General features: G+C 44.7%; 1 protein-coding gene across 1 annotated transcript in view; it reads left to right on the top strand.

The window, feature by feature from the left end:
- Positions 1-17,120, top strand: part of CA14 (carbonic anhydrase 14) — a 96,002-nt gene extending 78,882 nt beyond the window's left edge. The window contains exons 5-11 of the mRNA XM_040333752.1: positions 1,734-1,829; positions 1,968-2,034; positions 6,450-6,607; positions 11,024-11,153; positions 12,573-12,584; positions 14,580-14,664; positions 16,507-17,120. Coding sequence (XP_040189686.1) covers positions 1,734-1,829; positions 1,968-2,034; positions 6,450-6,607; positions 11,024-11,153; positions 12,573-12,584; positions 14,580-14,664; positions 16,507-16,537 — 579 coding nt within the window. The 3' untranslated portion in view covers positions 16,538-17,120. The remainder of the gene's footprint in view (positions 1-1,733; positions 1,830-1,967; positions 2,035-6,449; positions 6,608-11,023; positions 11,154-12,572; positions 12,585-14,579; positions 14,665-16,506) is intronic.
- The last annotated feature ends 6,519 nt before the right edge of the window (positions 17,121-23,639 follow it).

Here is a 23,639-nt window from a genome sequence, read left to right as displayed (position 1 = left end):
AGCCTGTGATACTTGTGTATATGGGAGGAGCCTGTGATACTTGTGTATATGGGAGGAGCCTGTGATACTTGTGTACATGGGAGGAGCCTGTGATACTTTTGTACATGGGAGGAGTCTGTGATACTTGTGTACATGGGAGGAGTCTGTGATACTTGTGTACATGGGAGTAGCCTGTGATACTTGTGTGCATGGGAGGAGCCTGTGATACTTGTGTATATGGGAGTAGCCTGTGATACTTGTGTATATGGGAGTAGCCTGTGATACTTGTGTATATGGGAGTAGCCTGTGATACTAGTGTATATGGGAGTAGCCTGTGATACTTGTGTATATGGGAGTAGCCTGTGATACTTGTGTATATGGGAGGAGCCTGTGATACTTGTGTATATGGGAGGAGCCTGTGATACTTGTGTATATGGGAGGAGCCTGTGATACTTGTGTATATGGGAGGAGCCTGTGATACTTGTGTATATGGGAGGAGCCTGTGATACTTGTGTATATGGGAGGAGCCTGTGATACTTGTGTATATGGGAGGAGCCTGTGATACTTGTGTATATGGGAGGAGCCTGTGAAATGATGTACATGGGAGGAGCCTGTGATACTTGTGTACATGGGAGGAGCCTGTGATACTTGTGTACATGGGAGGAGCCTGTGATACTTGTGTATATGGGAGGAGCCTGTGATACTTGTGTATATGGGAGGAGCCTGTGAAATGATGTACATGGGAGGAGCCTGTGATACTTGTGTACATGGGAGGAGCCTGTGATACTTGTGTACATGGGAGGAGCCTGTGATACTTGTGTGCATGGGAGGAGCCTGTGATACTTGTGTATATGGGAGGAGCCTGTGATACTTGTGTATATGGGAGGAGCCTGTGATACTTGTGTATATGGGAGGAGCCTGTGATACTTGTGTATATGGGAGGAGCCTGTGATACTTGTGTATATGGGAGGAGCCTGTGATATTTGTGTATATGGGAGGAGCCTGTGATATTTGTGTATATGGGAGGAGCCTGTGATACTTGTGTATATGGGAGGAGCCTGTGATACTTGTGTATATGGGAGGAGCCTGTGATACTTGTGTATATGGGAGGAGCCTGTGATACTTGTGTATATGGGAGGAGCCTGTGATACTTGTGTATATGGGAGGAGCTGGTGATACTTGTGTATATGGGAGTAGCCTGTGATACTTGTGTATATGGGAGGAGCCGGTGATACTTGTCTATATGGGAGTAGCCTGTGATACTTGTCTATATGGGAGTAGCCTGTGATACTTGTGTATATGGGAGTAGCCTGTGATACTTTTGTACATGGGCGGAGTCTGTGATACTTGTGTATATGGGAGGAGCCTGTGATACTTGTGTATATGGGAGTAGCCTGTGATACTTGTGTATATGGGAGTAGCCCGTGATACTTGTGTACATGGGATTTTTTTATTTTTAATAAATTTGCAAATATTTCAAACTTCTTTCACGTTGTAGGATTTTATGGAAAATAATAAATGCAATCCATTTTGGAATAAGGCTGCAATATAACACAAAGTGAAGTGCTGTGAATACTATCCGGGTGCCCTGTATATATAGAGAGATTATTTATAAATAAATTTAAAATCTGATGATTGTGACATTGGATTCGTTGTTGTGAGCTCAGGCAGACTTTGCTCCGCCCACCTATTGCTATTGGCAGTAAAAAAAAAAATACTAATTGCTCAATTTCTGTTCTTCTCCCCCAATCCAGTTGCACATCGTCCATTATAATGCCGACCGATTCGCCGACATCAATGAAGCCAAGGACAAGCCAAATGGATTGGCGGTTCTCGGGATCTTAATCACGGTGGGTAACGCGTTTCGTCACATAATACATTGTAGAATTTCTGCACTACGTTGTGCTGCTGTTTTTGTTTTTTTAGAAGCAGCTTTGTTTTGTTTTTTTTGATGGATCTCATTTTTATCTTCTATCCTTACTATACAGACCGGCTCCAGTGATAACCCAGGCTATGCCAACATCATCAACGCCCTGCAGAGAGTCAGCTTTGCAGGTAAGTAATCCTTAGTGTGGGTTCACTGCACATTGTGAGCGTCTCACAATGTGCATTGGAAGCTGCAGCAAGTCAGATAGAGCTCTGCCTCAGTTCCCGGCTGGAGGACGCCCAGCATCATCTAATCACTTTCCTCCCCAGCTAGACAGTCCCTGGCCCCACCCCTTTCCATTCATTGGGTTTCAGTTCTTTTATCCATGGGGGGCTCAGCCTTGCATGTGGGCGGTACCTATGCAAATGCAGCCTGTCTAGGAACGCCCACTCCTCCAGACTGATGGACATCAATGGACATGTGCAGAACGAAAACATTTAATTTCGTTTAATTCGTTTTCGGAATTCGTTTAGTTTATTTAAACTCAAATCGATCAGAATTTTTCAAATTCGGTTGAATTGAACTGAATTAGACCGAACTCAGAAAATTGTAATTAATTTGAATTTCCATTCGAAATCAAATTTATTCTATTCGAAATTAGAATTGTGGAAAGTGGTTATTTTCTTTCTTTCATTACATTTTATTGTTTTAGTCTTTTCTTTTATGTTCTACTTCTATTATTTTCTATTATATTCTATTCTTTTCTAATTCAAATTTTATTTGAGTTTCAGGAAAAGGGTTATATTGTTCTATTCTGTTCTATGCTATTATTTTATTTTCCGTTCTTTTCCCTTCAAATTTATTCTATTTGCAATTCAAATTTCGGAATTTCATATGTTCTTTTTCTATTCTGTTCTAATTTTTTTTCTATTATATTCCTTTCTATTCCATTCTATTCTATTCATTCTCAAAATTATTCTATTCAAAATTCAAATTTTGGAAAATGGTTATATTGTTTATATTCTGTTCTGTGCTATTATTTTATTTTCCGTTCTTTTCCCTTCAAATTTATTCTATTTGAAATTCAAATTTGGGAAGGTTATATTCTTTTTCTATTTTTTTTCTATTATATTTCTCTCTATTCCATCCTATTCTATTATTTTCCATCATATTCTATTCTTTTCTATTCAAATTGCATTTTTATTTTTGAACATAAAGTTTATTTTGAATAGAACAAAAAAATAACATGGCACTATTCTATTCAATTTTATTCTATTCCAAATTAGATTTGTGGAAAATGGTTATTATATTGTTATGCTCAATTCTATTCTATTATTTTATATCCTATTCGAATTTTGGAAGAAGGCTATATTCTCTTCTTTTATTTTCTATTCCGTTCTAGTCTTTTTTCTATTCTATTTCTTTCTATTCTTTTATTTTCTATTCTATTCAAACAGGTTATATTCTTTCTATTTTATTATATTGTACTCTCCATTTATTTTCTATTCATTTTTTTCTATTCTTTTATTTTTTATTCTGTTTTACACTATTATATTCTATTATTGTATTTTCTATTCTATTCAAACAGGTTATGATCTTTCTATTTGATTATATTCTACTCCATTTTTTTTCTATTCAGTTTTTTCTATTCTTTTATTTTTTATTGTATTTTCTATTCTATTCAAACAGGTTATATTCTTTCTATTTTATTATATTCTACTCTCTCCATTTATTTTCTATTCATTTTCTTTCTATTCTTTTATTTTTTATTCTGTTTTACAACTATTATATTCTATTATTGTATTTTCGATTCTATTCAAACAGGTTATATTCTTTCTATTTTATTATATTCTACTCTATCCATTTATTTTCTATTCAGTTTTTTTCCATTCTTTTATTTTTTATTCTGTTTTTACACTATTATATTCTATTATTGTATTTTCTGTTCTATTCAAATAGGTTATATTCTTTCAATTTTATTATATTCTACTCTCTCCATTTATTTTCTATTCATTTTTTTTTTCTATTCTTTTATTTTTTATTCTGTTTTACACTATTATATTCTATTATTGTATTTTCTATTCTATTCTTTTCCATTTTCCTTTAATTTTTTATTCTATTTTATTCTCTTTGGAAATTCAAATTTGATTCAAAAACCATTCTAATTTGAATTTTGTCCTAAATTTTGTTTTGTTATCTCGGATTTGTTTAAATTGTATTTCCAAATAACAAAAAATGTGTCTAAATTTTAATTTTCGAAACGAACCTCACCGCACATCTGTCCATCCATCAAGGCATTTTGATATTTGCAGAACTCTATCCCCTCCTTTCATCAGGACTGAGGACTTATGAGGGGTTCAGGGGGTGGAGTGAAACGTGTTGGGGGCGTGGCCTGGCTGAGACTACCATTTGTTCCAATACCAGTGGGTCTGCATTGATGTGCAGCACCATAGGATCCATCCTTTGCTCCACTCGTGAGGGGAGTTCTGAGATGGGGTGCTGGGATGTTTGAAGGAAGCCGCTGCCGGCCCCTCCCACCAGCCATCACTTCTTCCTGCATTGCATAGAGCAACGCAGGGACCCAGAAATGATGTCAAAGGGTCTAAAATAACATCTGTATTGAAAACGGAAGGTTTTATATAAAGATGTCATTGACATGTGAAGATGGGGGGGGGGGGAGGGCATAAAGTTGGAAGAGTACAATTGTCTGAAATGTCTTTGTATGCTGTAGCATGAATAGTGCCTTGACTGGAAAGTACTTGAATTCAGCCACTTGGAGGCGCTGCACACACTTGTGATCATATAGAGCAGCCCTCAAAATTTCCACTCGCCCACTCGCATTTTGCGAGTGGAAAATGAGGGCTGGCGAGGAGCGGGGGGCGAGCACCGCTGGTGGGCGGGGTTGATCGGGAGCCGTTCGCCGAGTGATCACCCCTGTGGAAGAGAGCATGGAGGAAGAGAAAAGCCGCGGGATCACAGAGCGGATAGCACGCTGTTACAGCTTACATTACAATTGCCTCCGCTCTGCTCGCCATCACACACAGCCCTGCCCTCCACCTGACCCCGCGCCTGTGATAGACAGAGCATTGGTCCAATGCTGCTATGCGCTTTGTCTATCACAGGCGCAGGGTTAGAAGGAGGCGGGGCTGTGTGTGACGGCGAGCAGAACGGAGGCAATTGTAATGTAAGCTGTAACGGCGTGCTCTGTGATTCCGCGGCTTTCCTCTTCCTCAAGTCATGATCCGGCAATGGCAAGGTTGAAATGTTGGGCACATTGAGGCTGCAATGGGGGCACGGTGAGGCTGCAATGGGGGCACGGTGAGGCTGCAATGGGGGCACGGTGAGGCTGCAATGGGGGCACGGTGAGGCTGCAATGGGGGCACGGTGAGGCTGCAATGTTGGGCGCGGTGAGGCTGCAATGGTGGGCGCGGTGAGGCTGCAATGGTGGGCGCGGTGAGGCTGCAATGGTGGGCGCGGTGAGGCTGCAATGGTGGGCGCGGTGAGGCTGCAATGGTGGGCGCGGTGAGGCTGCAATGGTGGGCGCGGTGAGGCTGCAATGGTGGGCGCGGTGAGGCTGCAATTGGGACACGATGAGTCTGCATTGATCGGCACGGGTCACGCTGCATTGATCGGCACGGGTCACGCTGCATTGATCGGCACTGTGCTCTGTGATCCCGCGGCTTTCCTCTTCCTCAAGTCATGATCCGGCCACCATGGCGAGGTTGAAATGTTGGGCACATTGAGGCTGCAATGGGGGCACGGTGAGGCTGCAATGGGGGCACGGTGAGGCTGCAATGGGGGCACGGTGAGGCTGCAATGGGGGCACGGTGAGGCTGCACTGGGGGCACGGTGAGGCTGCACTGGGGGCACGGTGAGGCTGCAATGGGGGCACGGTGAGGCTGCAATGGGGGCACAGTGAGGCTGTAATAGGGGCACGGTGAGGCTGCAATGTTGGGCACGGTGAGGCTGCAATGTTGGGCACGGTGAGGCTGCAATGGTGGGCACGGTGAGGCTGCAATGGTGGGCACGGTGAGGCTGCAATGGTGGGCACGGTGAGGCTGCAATGGTGGGCACGGTGAGGCTGCAATGGTGGGCACGGTGAGGCTGCAATGGTGGGCACGGTGAGGCTGCAATGGTGGGCACGGTGAGGCTGCAATGGTGGGCACGGTGAGGCTGCAATGGTGGGCACGATGAGTCTGCATTGATCGGCACGGGTCACGCTGCATTGATCGGCACGGGTCACGCTGCATTGATCGGCACGGGTCACGCTGCATTGATCGGCACGGGTCACGCTGCATTGATCGGCACGGGTCACGCTGCATTGATCGGCACGGGTCACGCTGCATTGATCGGCACTGGTGAAGCTGTGCTGAAGGGATCTGATAAAGTTGTTGTAAATATTTATTTTTGTAACTTAATTCTGCATAAAACATTTAAGTGTCATTTCATGAGATAATTTTTGAGGGCGTGTTTAGGGGCGGGTAGGGTTGGGCGGGGCAACTGGTGGCGAGTCACCCTTGAGGCCTGGCTAGTAGCTCAGGACTTGAAATTTTGACCACTGATATAGAGTATGTGACAACCTTGTGTTCGATATTTCCTGCAGATCAGAGTGTCACCATTCCGTCCTTCAATGTGGAGGAGCTCCTGCCTAGCAAGCTTGATCAGTATTTCCGCTACAGTGGTTCCCTGACCACGCCGCCGTGCTTCCAGAGTGTCACCTGGACGGTCTTCCACAACCCCGTCCAGATCTCCCAGTCTCAGGTAAGTGGATGGGGCAACCAGGGATTTCCCATGAGAACACTAATATTGGTATTTGTGGAAATGCAACTGTAGCCACCCCTCTGACACCCCCCCCCAAAGGCAGGATAGCACCTCCAGTGGCCACGGCTGGGATATCATTTCGGTTCATTACTAAAATGTGGGGACCAAAGAAGGATATTGGCACTTTTGTATTTTAAAGTAGGGGAGGGTTTTAGGGGTCCCAGATACCGTAGCAGATCACTTAAAGCAGTGGTCTCCAAACTGTGGACCCGGGGGCCGGATGTGGCCCTTTGCTGGCCCATGGGGCACTATTCTACTAACTGACACCAATGATGGAGCACCATTGCCCCTACTGTGACAGCATTAATGGGGCCAAGCCTAACAACACTTCACGTGGATATTAACAATGGGGTAATATTATTCCCATTAAAACCAATAATGGGGCACTGATGCCAGGGTATTTTCTATTCCTACTGACCACAGTCCAGCCCCCCTAAAGCCCAAAGGACGGTAAACTGGCCCTTTGCTTAGAAAGTTTTGAGACCCCTGTCTCTCTCCAGAGCCAGATGAATGTCCAGCTTCGTAGAGTTCGGTCATTTAAGCCGACCCGGTAACACAGTAAGCACGTTCCCAAATTTCAGTGACTTATCCAAGGGAGTCACTAGGCCCTTCTGAGAGACCAGCCTGCTTCTCCAGTAAGGGGCCTCCCCCGGTTCTCCTCCTTGGCACAGCTTCCTCCAGACCAGGCAGGACAATTTCAAGACCACATCAGCACACGTTGGGCCCCAAATCAGGCTATTGAGCCTAACGGCAGAGCTCCATCCAGCAGCACCTCCCTAGGCCTCAGCTCCATGAAAGAGAGCGAGCTCATGGACTCTCCCTGATATTTATATCCTCCCCCGGCATGCACCAGTGGCAAAAACCTTCTACTGGATTGGCTGAAGGAAATGTAAATATTCATAACTTTAGTTTATGAGATCTCGTACTATGACCAGTGACAAGTCACAAGCCAACTTAAAGTTTAAATTCAGCTTTTACAGAAAAATCTGTAAGGTTGACTTACACAGGACGCCCTCCTCACCCCCCCCCCCCCAGTCCTGCTGACCTGTTGCGCGGCGATCTCCCGTTCTGAGCCCTGGTATAGCCGCTTCAGGGATCCAGTGGCAGATGGTGCTCCAAATTTTTGGGGCGGCGCAAGCAAACTGAAAAAAACCCCCCATAAATTGCAGCCAGTGTGCCCATCAAACGCAGCCAGTGTGCCCATCAAACGCAGCTACTGTACCCATCAATTGCCGCTACTGTGCCCATCAAATGCTGCCAGTGTGCATCCCACGCCCGCCCGGAACTTACCTGTCTTGGTGGGGTAGCGGGTCACGGCGGCGATGTCCTACACGCTCCTCAATGTCTTCTCCCATCCTCTGCTATGATTGGACAGGCCTTGATAGGCATCCAATCACAGCGCCAGTAGTTTCAGCCAATCAGGTGACGGGTAACAGACCTGAGCACCTGATTGGCTGAGAGGCGGTTCAGTGTTAAAGTGATTCATTCGCTTTCCTAACGCAACACTGGGTGAACTGCAAGCGCCCAACGTGGCGCATGCTGTTTACCTTTTTGGACGCCTATTACAGCCTTTGGCTCTAATCGGGTGCTTCCAAAAAATACCCGCCACTTTAATTCAGGTGCCCGGTGCCTGAAAAGTGGCCGGGCACCTGAATAGGGGGTGGCAGTGGCGACCATAGATAGATAGATTCATGCATTGCATGAATCCATCTATGGTAATGGACAGGTGGCAGGAGAGAGGGGGCGGCGCCCTTGTGCCCTTTATGGACGCACCCCCACTGGTCACACATCTTCCCTGCTGAGAGGATGGGCTATGCCGGTTCTGATTTTTCTGTAAAGGTGAACTTACCCTTTAAGCTTAAGGAAAAACAAGGTGAAAAATTACACAAAATTGACATAGTTGCCCCTGTTTAACCACTTAAGCCCCGGACCAATATGCAGCCTAAAGACCCAAGGTGTTTTTACAGTTCGGGACTGCGTCGCTTTAACAGACAATTGCGCGGTCGTGCGACGTGGCTCCCAAACAAAATTGGCGTCCTTTTTTCCCCACAAATAGAGCTTTCTTTTGGTGGTATTTGATCACATCTGCGGTTTTTAGTTTTTGCGCTATAAACAAAAATAGAGCGACAATTTTGAAAAAAAAGCAATATTTTTTACTTTTTGCTGTAATAAATATCCCCCAAAAACATATATAAAAACATTTTTTTTCCTCAGTTTAGGCCGATACGTATTCTTACCTATTTTTAGTAAAAAAAATCGCAATAAGCGTTTATCGATTGGTTTGCGCAAAATTTATAGTGTTTACAAAATAGGGGATAGTTTTATTGCATTTTTATTTTTTTTTATTTTTTTACTACTAATGGCGGCGATCAGCAATTTTTTTCGTGACTGCGACATTATGGCGGACACTTCGGACAATTTTGACACATTTTTGGGACCATTGTCATTTTCACAGCAAAAAATGCATTTAAATTGCATTCTTTATTGTGAAAATGACAGTTGCAGTTTGGGAGTTAACCACAGGTGGCGCTGTAGGAGTTAGGGTGCACCTAGTATGTGTTTACAACTGTTTGGGGGTGTGGCTGTAGGAATGATGTCATCGATCGTGTCTTCCCTATAAAGGGAATGACGCGATCGATGCGCCGCCATAGTGAAGGACGGGGAAGCCGTGTTTACACACGGCTCTCCTCGTTCTTCAGCTCCGGGGAGCGATCGCGACGGAGCGGCTATAAACAAATAGCCGCGCCGTGGTCCCGGATCGCTCCCCGAGCGGACCCGACCTCCGCATGTAGCGGGGGGGGTCCCGATCAGACCCCCCACCCGCTAATAGGCGAGGACGTACGTGTACGCCCATGTGCCTGTACGTGCCATATTGTGGACGTATATGTACATGCGGGGGTCGGGAAGTGGTTAATACAAGGGAGCTACACAACCTGCCACCTCTACACACGGTCAACAAGGTTTCTTGAGATCACTCAATGCAACCTATAGCTCATTAGAGTAGATCTGAATTGTAAGGAATGGGGTAAAACCCCTTCCAGTTTTCTAACTATCTTTGTCCCCATTCTGGGGATCTCCCACACAATAGGAAGCGAGATGCTACAGTGTTTCCCCCGAAAATAAGCCTGGGTCTTATATTAATTTTGGCAACAAAAGACACAGTAGGGCTTATTTTCGGGGTAGGTCTTACCATGTAATGTGCTGTCTTCTCTCCCCCTCTCTCTCCCTGCCTGTCAGGAATCCCCAGTGTGAACGGAGTTAAAATGCTTGTAAAATCCTATAATCCACTCTATTACAGTATTATATAATGTACAATGTGTGTGTTTCTGTAATATAATTGTGCCAAATATCTTCGTTATAGCGCTCTGCGCTTCTGTGACCCACCAGAACTCTCTTCCCTGCAATTGTATTACAGAAATACACACATTGGCCCAGATTCAAGAAGCAATTGCGCCTGTGTAACCATAGGTTACACAGCGCAATTGCTTACTTGCTCCGGCGTTACGAATGCTCCTGATTCAGGAACATCGTAACGCCGACTGCAGCCTAAAATCTGCGTGGCATAAGGCTCTTATGCCACGCATATCTTAGGCTGCATTCTTGCGATGGCCGCTAGGGGGCGCTCCCATTGTGCTCAGTGTATAGTATGCAAATTGCATACTAACACCGATTCACAATGTTGCGCGAGCCCTGCGTACACAATTTACGTTGTTTCCGTACGGCGTGTTTAGCGTAAGGCTGCCCCTTCTAATAGCAGGGGCAGCCAATGCTAAAGTATACCCGTCCTTCCCGCGTCGCGACGTTCAAATTTTACGTAATTTGCGTAAGTGATTGGTGAATGGCGCTGGACGCCATTCACGTTCACTTTGAAGCAAATGACGTCCTTGCGACGTCATTTGCCGCAATGCACGTCGGGAAAGTTTCCCGACGGAGCATGCGCTCTACGCTCGGCGCGGGAGCGCGCCTAATTTAAATGATTCCCGCCCCCTACGGGATCATTTACATTAGGCGCCCTTACGCAGGGCAAGTTTACACAGCGCACACGCAATTTACGGAGCTACTGCTCCGTGAATCGCGGGTAGCGCAGTAAATTTGCGGGGGCGCAGGGCAAAAACGTTGCCCTGCGCCTCCGCAAGAAAGGGGCAAATCTACCTGAATCCGGGCCATTGTACATTATATACTACTGTAATAGAGTGGATTATAGGATATTATAAGCATTTTAAACTAGGGCTTATTTTCGGGGTAGGGCTTGTATTGCATCCCTCCTGGAAAATAACGCTAGGTCTTATTTTCAGGGAAACACAGTATGTAGAATCTGACTGCTAGAGTTTCACTTTGTCTCACTTCTTTCTATAGATGGACAAACTGCGCAAGACACTTCATTCGACTCCAGTCAGCCGCCCTCCTGAAGTCCTAGAAAAAAATGTCCGGCACATTCAACCAGTGAACAAGAGAACAGTGTACTCTTCCTTCGTAATAGAGAAAGGTACGTTCCTTCATAAGGGCACCATTACTCCATGCCCCTTTCTCTCTATGAACCTTTCATCCCCCTGGTTAGTTTTCCATCATATTTCCCAGAATGGTGGGTTTCACATGCCTAGAATTGTGCGCATTGGTAAAGCAACTGGGATGCTTGGCTTAGCCCAAAAGCTCAAGAAGAACTTTCTGACCACAACTAGCTTGCTAAAATAAGAGGCCTAAACTCACAGAAGCTTCAGAGATCGACTATAGCAATGCCACGTTTACTGAAGTCCATTGTATTCCAGCCACAGCTGTGGGCCCAGTTAGTAGTTTCCGAGTCTTTAGACCCGTTATGCCCATTATGAGTGGTTCCTCTCATCCCTGTGCTGAGTTCCCGGGTCTGTACATCTGCTTATCCATTATGAGGGGTTCCCACCATCCCTGTGCTGAGTTCCCAGGTCTGTACATCTGGTGTGCCCTTTATGTGGGTTCCCACCATCCCTGTGCTGAGTTTCTGGGTCTGCACACCTGCTGTGTCCATTATGAGAGGTTCCCACCATCCCTGTGCTGAGTTCCCAGGTCTGCACACATACTGTGCCCATTACGAGGGGTTCCCACTATTCCTGTGCTACATTTCCAGAGCTACACTCCTCCTGTGTCCGTTATGAGCTGTTCCCACCATCCCTGGGCTTAGATGCCAGCTGCTGTGCCCATTATGAGAAATTTCAACCATCTCTGTGCTGAGTTCCTGGGTCTGCACACCTGCTGTTCCAATTATGAAGGATTCCCTCAATCCCTGGGCTTAGAACCTAGCTGCTGTGCCCATTACGAGGGGTTCCCCCCATCCCTGAGCTAGTTCCCGGGTCTGTACACTCACAACCCCCCCCCCCCCCCATACAGGGCTGTGTTTCTTGTTTTCTTTTAGTATGGAGAATGTAATTGGAGAAATTGGAACACACAAAGGTGGGCAGGGACGCCCAAAACTCCCTGGTGGACAGGACAGTGAGGCAGGTAGACCGAAATGGTGGAACATCCGAGGAGGACAGGGAGGCAGGGAGACTGCAATGGTGGAACACCCGAGGACAGGACAGGGAGGCAGGTAGACCGCAATGGTGGAACACCCGAGGAGGACAGGGAGGCAGGGAGACTGCAATGGTGGAGCATATAAGAAGCCAGGGCCTGACTAAACCCACCAGGCTCCACCCTTACCTAAAATATCACATGAGGTGGACTTACCCTTTAAGCTTTTATTCTCCAACCTGCACTGGGAAAGTAATGGCTATTTGAAATGGATGGCCCGCTATGGACACCATCGACTCCATGCTTTTTTGTCGGTTATTGTAATGTGTTTATTATTCCTAGTCTGATAGGCAATTGTGTTTTTGGATTTTCCTTGTTACATGTCCACAGTTTAATCATTTTCTTTTATTTTTCTGTCTTGCAGGGCTGTCTGCAGGTAAGTTCTCTTTTTTACCTTGTCATTCATATTTTATATTGTGTTATTAAAAAAACTGTTTTTCTAAAGAGAGAACATGGTGGCAGCTGTTTGCATTCAGACTCTCTGATTGAAACTTCACAGAGCAGATAGGGAAGGAAAGGGATAGATAGAAGTTTAGTCGTCCTGGATAAAAAAAAAAATCTTTAACTTCCACTTTCAATCGGGACAAAGACAGCAATCAAACAATACAAGAACCCTTCTCAACTCTATCCAAGTTTTTTTTGTTGGATTTAGACTTTTAGGGTGTATTTTTATATTTATATATATATATATATATATATATATACAGAGCTTTTGTGAAACTGCTTTAACATTTGTTCTGTGTTAATGGGGGCAAAATGGATTCCTAGAATAATGTCAAATGTTATACAGTCAGAAAAATAGGGTGGTTTGGGGAAAAATACTGCATTATGTCCACTAGATGGCACTAACTATCATAGAAAATAAGTGTTTATTCCCTATGATCATCAGCTCCATCTAGTGGCCATAATGTGGTATTTTTTTTAAATTGATATCTTATATTGTATTCTAAAAAAATAAATCAGTTTTTCTAAAGAGAGAGCATGGTAGCAGCTGTTTGCCTTCAGACTCTCCGATTGAAACTTCACATGGCGTCCCCTGAGCAGAGCAGGCAGGGAAGGAAATTGATAGATGGGGGTTTAGTCTTTTTGGACAATTTTTTTTTCTTTAATTTCCGCTTTCAATGGGGACAAAGACAGCAATCACACAATACAAGAACCCTTCTCAACTCTATCCAAACAGTTTTGTCTGGATTTTGACTTTTAGAGGTGTATGTATATATATATATATATATATATATATATATATATATATATATATATATATATATATATATACACACACACCTCTAAAAGTCAAAATATAAACATGTACGGGTGGGGGGTGTAGAACTATTGATTCTGTGAAACTGCCTTTAACATTTGTGTCAGAAAAATAGGGTGGTTTGGAAAAATACTGCATTCTTCCCACTAAATGGCACTACGATCATAGAAAATAAGTGTTTATTCCCGATGATCATCCGCTCCCTCTAGTGGCCATAATTGGTATTTGTTTATGTTTTTTAAATCATTTTTTTTCTAAAGAGAGAGCACAGCAGCAGCTGTTTGCCTTCAGACTCTCTGATTGAAACTTCAAACTGCGTCCTCTGAGCAGAGCAGGCAGGGAAGGAAAGGGATAGATGGGGGTTTAGTCTTTCTGGATAATGTTTTTCCTTTTAACTTCCACTTTTAATGGGGACAAAAGACAGCAATCCAATGAAATGAGAACCCTTCTCAACTCTATCCAAATAGTTTTGTCTGGATTTTGACTTTTAGGGATGTATATGTGTGTATGTGTGTGTGTATGTATGTGTGTATATATATATATATATATATATATATATATATATATATATATATATATAGAGAGAGAGAGAGAGAGAGAGAGAGAGAGAGAGAGAGAGAGAGAGAGAGAGAGAGAGAGAGAGAGAGAGAGAGAGAGAGAGAGAGAGAGAGATATCATACTGCATTATGCCCACCAGATGGCACTAACGGTCATAGAAAATAAGTATTTATTCCCTATGATCATCAGATCCATCTAATGACTATAATGTGGTATTTTCCGGAGTCACTCTATTCTATTCTGTATGAATGTAAAACATTCTACCTGAAGAGAAAATAACCTAGTAACATTCAATTTGGCCCCAGTTTACACGGAATGCAGTGTCACGGAATGAATTTTTTTTTTTTTTTTTAATTAAATACGCTTCTTTGTGTCTTGGGCTTTCTTACCATCCTGACCTGTAAGTCAGTAGCCTCTGTCTACCCCTGACTGTCATCCGGCGTCGGTATGAGATTCCTTTTTGTGACCTGTACAGTTTTTGGGAGTATGTTCGCCATAGGTAATACAATAGTGACTGTCTTCTTTACCTAATCCTCTCTTTCTTCCATTAAGGTGTGATAGTGGCCATCGTGTTCGGTGTTCTCGGAGGGGTACTGCTCATCTCCATAGCTCTGTACTTTATCATCATGGTCATCAAGTAAGGAAATCTATTGCTATTAAGCCTAATATTCTGTAAAGGTTTACAGTGTATATATAAAGTCAATGACCTCAGTCCCTGCCCCGGAGAGCTTACATTCTAACGTCCCTCCCAAAGTCAAACGCTAACTAGGAGCCAATTATAAATATAGAGTTTTTGAATTGTTGGAGGATCTGCAGCAAGTGGGGAAACCCATATTGAGCATGCAAACTCCATACAGATAATGGCTGTAGTGAGCATTGAGCACCAGACTTCAGTGCTATAAGGCAGTGGTCATCAACCTTGTCCTACAGGACCCACTAACAGGCCAGGTTTGCAAGATAACTGAAATACATCACAGCTGATATCATTTGCTCCTCAGTGATTGCAGTATTCTAGACTGCATCTCCCCAAGGTAATACATAAAACCTGGCCTGTTAGTGGGCCCTGCAGGACAGGGTTGATGACCACTGCTATAAGGGATCACTCACACGTGGCCATGGGGGAAGTAAAAGCATGTGGTTGAGCTGTGGTTTTACCTTCCCCTGACTGCCCACCTCAACAAGGACGTCCCAGCTGGATTGGACCATCCCCATGCTGAGGCTGTGGAACAAATGAAACCTTGGGCTGTACGACTGGCAAAAGTGACCTATTCAAGAGAATGGGTCCATCCTCAATGCACGTGGATTGGTCACAGTGGTTTGGTCTTAAAACAGATGGCGAGGAGGAAGCTGCCTCCACCGCGGACCGGAATGCTGAACATCTGAATGAGCCAGTGCAAACCATATAGTCACCATACTGCCCCATCTTATACTCAAGTGCCCTGCACAGAGCTCTAACCTCAACCCTACTGACCACCATTGGGATGATTTGGAATGCCGATTGCTAGCCGGATCTTCTCATCCAACATTCTCACAAAGGTTATTTTTTTTTGGCCAAATGGGCACATATTTCCGCAAGAACATTCTAAAATCTTGTAGAAAGCCTTCCTAGAAGAGCAGAGGCTGTTACAGCGATAAATGGGAGGCCAACTCCATATTAACGGCCATGGTTTTGGAATGGGACGTTAACAAGCTCATATAGGTGTGATAGGTTTACACATGGTTTTTGGTGATATAGTATACATACTGGGCCAGATTCATGTACGACATACGCCGCCTAAGTCCTAGGATGCGCCGTCGTATCTATGCGCCTTATTCTTGAAACAAGATACGCCTGAATTTTGGCTTGATCCAACCGATGTAAGTCTCCTACGCCGTCATATCTTGGGTGCATATTTACGCTGGCCGCTACGGGCGCTTCCATTGATTTACGCGCCGAATATGTAAATGACCTATATACGCCGATTCACGAACGTACTTGCGCCCGTCGCAGTAAGCTACCCTGTTTTCGTAAGGCGTACGTCCGGCGTAAAGTTATCCCACCTAAAGCAGGGGTAAGTCATTTTAGGGCATGGACGTCGGAACAGCCGTCTTATTTTACGTAAGTCGTACGTGAATGGGGCTGGGCGTAGGTTACGTTCACGTCATACGCATTGAGCCGTCGTATCTTAGGGAGTATATGCGACGTGATTCTGAGCATGCGCCGTTCGTTCGGGGGTCACGGTTAATTTTAATACAACACACCCACTACCTTCCTAATTTGAATTAGGCGGGCTTACGCCGGCCCATTTACGCTACACCGCCGTAACTTAGGGAGCAAGTGCTTTGTGAATACTGGTCTTGCCTCTCTATGTTACGTCGGCGTAGCGCATATGAAATGCGCTACGCCCGCTCAAAGATACGCCGATGTATGTGAATCTGGCCCACTGTTTTTTTTGTAGTATTTATTATCTAATGCAACTATATATTTATTTCTTTACAGGAGACCTATTGCACACATAGGAAAAGCCTAACATCGCCTCCTTATAAGACTTTGGGGCTTCCCAGTACAGCTGCCATTGGAAACCATTATGCCTTAAACTGACAATATGGAGGCCTTAAAGATGGCTCTCACTATGCTACTTACTGGTAAACCACGATTCTGTGACCAGTTTCAATGCTGTGAAGTTTTTTCTTGACATGCTGGACCTAAAAATTGATGCACATAATGCTTATCCATTATCAGTTATAGACTTTTTGCTTCTCTGGACCCGGTAAAGGCCTTATTTATCAAAGTATCCGAATGGACAGATGTTGATCGTATCAAACCGTTTCATTCTTCTGTATTTCGTAGGAAAATATAGATGATTTGCTGGCTATGGTCAACAGTAAAGGTGCTTCCGTAGGATGATCTTGAAGATCTGCTGGCTATGGTCATCAGTAAAAATTTCTGGAAGGCTCTACATTCTTCGATTATTTCATCTCTAGGCATAGGACGTCTCCAGCAAGTGGTCACCATGAATGGTCATACTAAACGGTTTCATTCTCCCGTACTTAAATTGGAAAATGAAGAGGACCACCTAATTGCGATGACCAATAGTAACGTTTTTTTTTTTTTTTCTTTGGGATGATCATGGAGGCTCTACATTCTTTGACCACTGCCTGTCCAGTCCCATGATGTCTCCAGCCAATGCTCATCACGAATGGTCATTTTAAACAGTTTCATTGTCCCTTACTTAAATTCTTGAAGGCTCTACATTCTTTGATTATTTCCTATCCAGGCATATGACGTCTCCAGCATGTGGTCACCATGAATGGTCATATTAAACCGTTTTTATTATCTTATACTTAAACCAGAAAATTAAAACCAGCAAGTGGTCAACATGAATGGTCATACTAAACTGTTTCATTGTCCCGTACCTAAAATGGAAAATGAAGAGGACCACCTGATTGCTATGACCAATAGTAATGTTCTTCGGGATGATCATGGAGACCCTACATGATGTCTCCAGCCAATGCCCATAACTAATGGCCTTTTTAAACAGTTTCATTGTCCCTTACCACCTGATTGCTATGGTCAACAGTCATGTTTTTTGAATTGGGATTCTCTTGGAGGCTCCACATTCTTTGACCATTGCCTGTCAAGTCCCATGACATCTCAAGTCAATGGTCACCATGAATGGTCATATTAAACCGTTTAATTATCCCATACTTAAACTGGAAAATTAAGACCAGCAAGTGGTCACCATGAATGGTCATACTAAACTGTTTCATTGTCCCGTACCTAAATTGGAAAATGCAGAGGACCACCTGATTGCTATGACCAATAGTAACGTTTTTACGGATGATCATGGAGGCCCTATATTCTTTGACCACTGCATGTCCCAGCCCATGATGTCTCTAGCCCATGCTTACCACTAACGGCCTTTTTAAACAGTTTCATTGTCCCTTACTTTAATTCTTGAAGGCTCTACATTCTTCGGTTATTTCCTCCTCAGGCATATGACGTCTCCAGCAAGTGGATTTATTGCCAATGGTAAAAAAAAAATTCTTTGGAATGACCTTAGAGGCCCTACATTATTTGAACACTCCCCGTCTAGTCGCATAACATGCCCTCACTTTAATAATAATAATTAAAAAAAATGGATTGCCTGGCTAAGCTCTTGAGGTGTACTTTAAAACCAAACCCCTGACAATCTTTTTAGTTTTGGATGGAGTATAGAAAAATGTATATTTTACAAGGTTTTATTTTTGCTTGTGGTGCCCATTGGAGAGTTTTTTTTTTCTTTTTTTTTATGCTTCCTGTCACCACAATACTCAAAAAAGAAGTGGATAAAATGGTTGTCACCGGGAAAGTAAGGCATGGACAGCCATAACTACATGGACAGGGCTTCTAACCCTTAACCACTCTACTACAAATGTTTTTTTTTCCTGTTCTCTGAGAGATTTCCATCCAAATAAGGAAAAGCATGGTAGCAAAAACCTTGCAAAGGCCCCCTAACCTTTTAATTTCCCATAGAGGGAGAAAGGCTTTTGTCTGGAGTTGGTAAATAACGTTGTCATGCGCCTGGAATCCAGACCTTTTGCCATTGGAGGGAATTTGAGAATTTGTATTGCCCTGTAACAACCAATCATAATCTCCTGTATCATAAGAGAGAACCAGATTTCAATGGCGGCAACCGCATCACTTTTGTAGATGACTGTTCTTGGAGTGCCTTACGCATTTATTTTCATCATTTCAGCCTGAACTTTTAAAAAAAGGTGCCCTTGAAGAGGACGCTCTCATTGTGTAGCCTGTTTTTCATTATTTTGTTTATTGTAACTTGTGTAAAAAAATTAAAATAAATTATGTTTGCCAAAAAAATAACTACCTCTTACCGTAGAAAGTATTTGCCCCGGCTATGGTGGTCAAGTCATATTTTTCAAACATGCTCTTCACCAGCCTTCCTTACAACCTCCAGTGTTCCTCCTTCCAAAGTCCATACTATGAATGTTAAAGGTCCCTTGTACAATCCCAATAATGCCATTTGTATAGCAGACCCCCTAACCCTTGTATGACCACTATGAACAAGCGGGTGTCAAGCGACAGTAATGCCATTAAGGACCTCTTCTAAACAAAGGTGAACCCATACCACTTGTATGAGCACTAGGAACTAACTACAGGAGGATTGGACACTCAGGGCCGTCTTAATAGCATCATGGGCCCCTGGGCAAAGTAATGCTCTGGGGCCCCTACAATGATGACAGTGCAGGTAAACAGACATCAAGTAGGTAGGAGGCAGACTGCCTCCCCTGTGTATCTATCACTCTCAGTGCCATCATGGGGCCCCCATTTTCAGGGCAGCGTGGGCTCAAGGACAAGCTGCTTTGGGGAAAGTGCCGGGGGCCCCTGAGCAGTGCCCAGCTGTGCCCTCTCATTAAGACAGCCCTGTGGACACTGGCAAACAAAAGAAAAATGAAAGCTACCTAGCATGTCTCAATTTTTTTATAAAGATTGACTTCCTTTCTTCAGCTCAGCTAATGAAAGTCTATCTAATTTATGCTACTTTTTTTTTCCCTTTGTTTTTGGTGGGTTCTAGTTGATCAGCATCTCATTGGCTCAACATTCTCTTCCTCAAGTCATTCCCCTTTTCCATACTGGTCCAGAGCATCGGGTAGCTATTCTATGCTCTCTCTTGGGTCACGTTGGAAGGTTCACCTAGCTCAGGGATATGCAATTAGTGGACCTCCAGCTGTTGCAAAACTACAAGTCCCATCATGCCTGACTCTGGGTGTCATGCTTGTGGCTGTCAGTCTTGCTATGCCTCATGGGAATCGTAGTTCTGCAACAGCTGGAGGTCCGCTAATTGCATATCCCTGACCTAGCTGGTTGGGGGTCCCAACTCATCCATTCAGATTCGGCATTAGTCCCGTCCTTCAGAAGGCTCTTGGGCTTCAAATATCCAACACTCCCAGCCACCTTCTGAGTTTTTTTTTGGTGTAGCCCACACCTCAGGTTGACCTCATTTGGATGCCCCCAATTGTTTCTGAATTCATATGTCCCTCAATAGATGAAAAATAAAATGACATTTTTGATCTGACTCTAAAAATCTATTTTTGGAGTCCGTTAAGAGAAGCAGGTCTCGCCCTTCCAGTTTTGTTCTGATTTACCAAAAACCCGAGGTCCAATGAGTAAAGAGGGATTATACAAGGAGTTGACTCATGTTTTTTTTATTATTCTGTTAACCAGTGCCCAATCCTCTTGTAGGCAGCAGTATAATGTGAATGTTTTCAAATTGTAGCTCAATGGACTCTAAGTAATGGATTGAACAGTAGGTACGAAAAATCCCATTGTATGGAGGTGGTATTCCTTTATAGGTACATGGGTCCCAGACTAGCTCATGATTTCAAAAGATAATTCAAGCAAAATCTGTCAGGGATCCCGAAAACATTGTATTCTTTTTCTCTTCCGTTCTTGAGGGACACAGCAGATCTTCAGATCCCAGACAAGTCCTCCTCATCCAGGGCTATCGCCATCTAATCTAGGGGCCCCTTAAACTAATGAGGAGAACGACATAGATTGGTGGGGGGCTCGTCCGGGACCTAAATAGCTGCTGTGTCCGTCCATGAACTCAGAGACAAGGATTTCACCACTTATACAAAAAATAGGATTTTTGTACTCACCGTAAAATCCATTTCTCTGAGTTCATGGACGGACACAGCAGCCTTTGACCTTAGGGTTATATCCGCTTCCTTCCAGGAGATCTGCCTAAGGTCAAAGGCTGCTGTGTCCGTCCATGAACGGAAGAGAAAATAGGATTTATGTACTCACCGTAAAATCCATTTCTCTGAGTTCATGGACGGACACAGCAGCCTTTGACCTTAGGCAGATCTCCTGGAAGGAAGCGGATATAACCCTAAGGTCAAAGGCTGCTGTGTCTGTCCATGAACGGAAGAGAAATTATTATTTTTTTTCCCCTCAAATTTTTTGCTGAAGGAATGTTTGTACCTAAATGAATTTTTGAGATGCTGGCATTGACTCGGCCAGGTATAAGAAGCAATATATCCTCCATTATTTTACTTTTTTGTAATACTACAAAGTATGATACAGGTCTTCTTACCCAAATAATCCACCATCTTCTTCTGTCAAGTGTCTATGCAGTAGGAATGTGTTGGACTGGTTGCAATGGGCATGAAAACCAACGCTCACACTTTTAATTATGAGATCTGGCTACCAGGCCCTAACTCACACCTGTATATAGCGTACATCGGCACCCTGTGTTATTATTATCCTGTTTTGTTCTTGTTAGTAAATGTACAATAAACTTTCAAAGAAAGTAACATTTTTATGTTTTATCTCAATTTTTTCCTATATTGAAACTGGCTACTATACTTCAGGTAAAATCAAACTGACATGTATACAGAAAACAAGGCTGAACTTCAGCCTTTTAGCTCTCGCTGTCATCAACCATTTTGTTCCCAAGAATGATATGAAAGAAACACATCCCTTTTTAGATGTGCATGCTCCCTGGGTGATGTACACTGAGAACTCCTCTCTGACGTCCCTTTAGATGTGCATGCTCCCTGGGTGATGTACACTGAGAACTCATCTGACGTCCCTTTAGATGTGCATGCTCCCTGGGTGATGTACACTGAGAACTCATCTGACGTCCCTTTAGATGTGCATGCTCCCTGGGTGATGTACACTGAGAACTCCTCTCTGACGTCCCTTTAGATGTGCATGCTCCCTGGGTGATGTACACTGAGAACTCCTCTCTGACGTCCCTTTAGATGTGCATGCTCCTTGGGTGGTGCACACTTTAGCTGTGCAATTGCTTGATCACAAATCCTGGCTAAGTCCTACACACTTCCCATCTGCACCCATACAGAGTTGGTCCTACAGCAGTAAAGTCATTCAGGAAGAGCCTTGCATTTATTTTTATTTTTTTCTTCTAGCAACGATTGTAAGGTATTCTCTGAATGGTCATGATCTCCTCCTCCCTCCCTTCTCCTCCTTCTTCCTCCTCCCTTTTCCTCCTCCCTCCCTTCCCCTCCCTCCTCCTCCCTTCCTTCCCTCCTCTCCCCTTGCATCCTCCTCCCCTTCCCCCCTCCTCTCCTCCCTCCTCTCATTCCTTTCTTCCTCCTCCCCTTCCTCCTCCTCTCCTTCCTTCTCCTCTCCTTCCTCCTCCTCCTCTCCTTCCTTCCTTCTCTTATTCCTTCCTTCCTCCCTCCTCCTCCTTCCTCCTCTTATTCCTTCCTTCCTCCTCCTCTCCTTCCTCCTCCTCTCCTTCCTTCCTCCTCCTCTCCTTCCTTCCTCCTCTCCTTCCTTCCTCCTCCTCCTCTCCTTCCTTCCTCCTCCTCTCCTTCCTTCCTCCTCCTCTCCTTCCTTCCTCCTCCTCTCCTTCCTTCCTCCTCCTCTCCTTCCTTCCTCCTCCTCTCCTTCCTTCTCCTCCTCTCCTTCCTTCTCCTCCTCTCCTTCATTCTCTCCTTCCTTCCTCCTCCTCCTTCCTTCTTTCCTCCTCCTCTCCTTCCTTCCTCCTCTCCTTCCTTCCTCCTCTCCTTCCTTCCTCCTCCTCTCCCTCTCCTTCCTCCTCCTTCCTTCCTCCTCTCCTTCCTCCTCCTCCTCTCCTTCCTTCTCCTCCTCTCCTTCCTTCTCCTCCTCTCCTTCCTTCTCCTCTCCTTCCTTCTCTCCTTCCTTCCTCCTCCTTCCTTCTTTCCTCCTCCTCTCCTTCCTTCCTCCTCTCCTTCCTTCTCCTCTCCTTCCTTCCTCCTCCTCTCCCTCTCCTTCCTCCTCTCCTTCCTTCCTCCTCCTCCTCTCCTTCCTCCTCCTCTCCTTCCTTCCTCCTCCTCTCCTTCCTTCTCTCCTTCCTCCTCCTCTCCTTCCTTCCTCCTCCTCCTCTCCTTCCTCCTCTGCTTCCTTCCTCCTCCTCTGCTTCCTTCCTTCCTCCTCCTCCTCTGCTTCCTTCCTCTTCCTCCTCTCCTTCCTTTCTTCCTCCTCCTCTACTTTCTTCCTTCTCCTCTCCTTCCTCCTCTTATTCCTTCCTTCCTCCTCCTCTCCTTCCTCCTCCTCTCCTTCCTTCTCCTCCTCTCCTTCCTCCTCTCCTTCCTCCTCCTCCTCTCCTTCATTCCTCCTCCTCTCCTTCCTTCCTCCTCCTCCTCTCCTTCCTCCTCCTTCCTTCTTTCCTCCTCTCCTTCCTTTTTTCCTCCTCCTCCTCTTCCTTCCTCCTCCTCCTCTCCTTCCTTCCTCCTCTGCTTCCTTCCTCCTCCTCTGCTTCCTTCCTTCCTCCTCCTCCTCTGCTTCCTTCCTCTTCCTCCTCCTCCTCTCCTTCCTTTCTTCCTCCTCCTCTCCTTCCTTCCTTCTCCTCTCCTTCATCCTCTTATTCCTTCCTTACTCCTCCTCTCCTTCCTCTCCTTCCTTCCTCCTCTCCTTCCTCCTCTCCTTCCTCCTCTCCTTCCTTCCTCCTCCTCCTCTCCTTCCTTCTCCTCCTCTCCTTTCCTCCTCCTCCTCCTCTCCTTCCTTCCTCCTCCTCTCCTTCCTCCTCCTCTCCTTCCTTCCTCCTCCTCCTTCCTTCCTCCTCCTCCTCTCCTTCCTTCTTTCCTCCTCCTCCTCCTCCTCCTCCTTCCTTCCTTCCTCCTCCTCTCCTTCCTTCCTCCTCC

The sequence above is a fragment of the Rana temporaria genome, chromosome 13 (genome assembly GCF_905171775.1).
Source record: "Rana temporaria chromosome 13, aRanTem1.1, whole genome shotgun sequence".
NCBI classification, from domain to species: Eukaryota; Metazoa; Chordata; class Amphibia; order Anura; family Ranidae; genus Rana; species Rana temporaria.
This window is presented reverse-complemented; position numbering and strand designations above follow the sequence as displayed.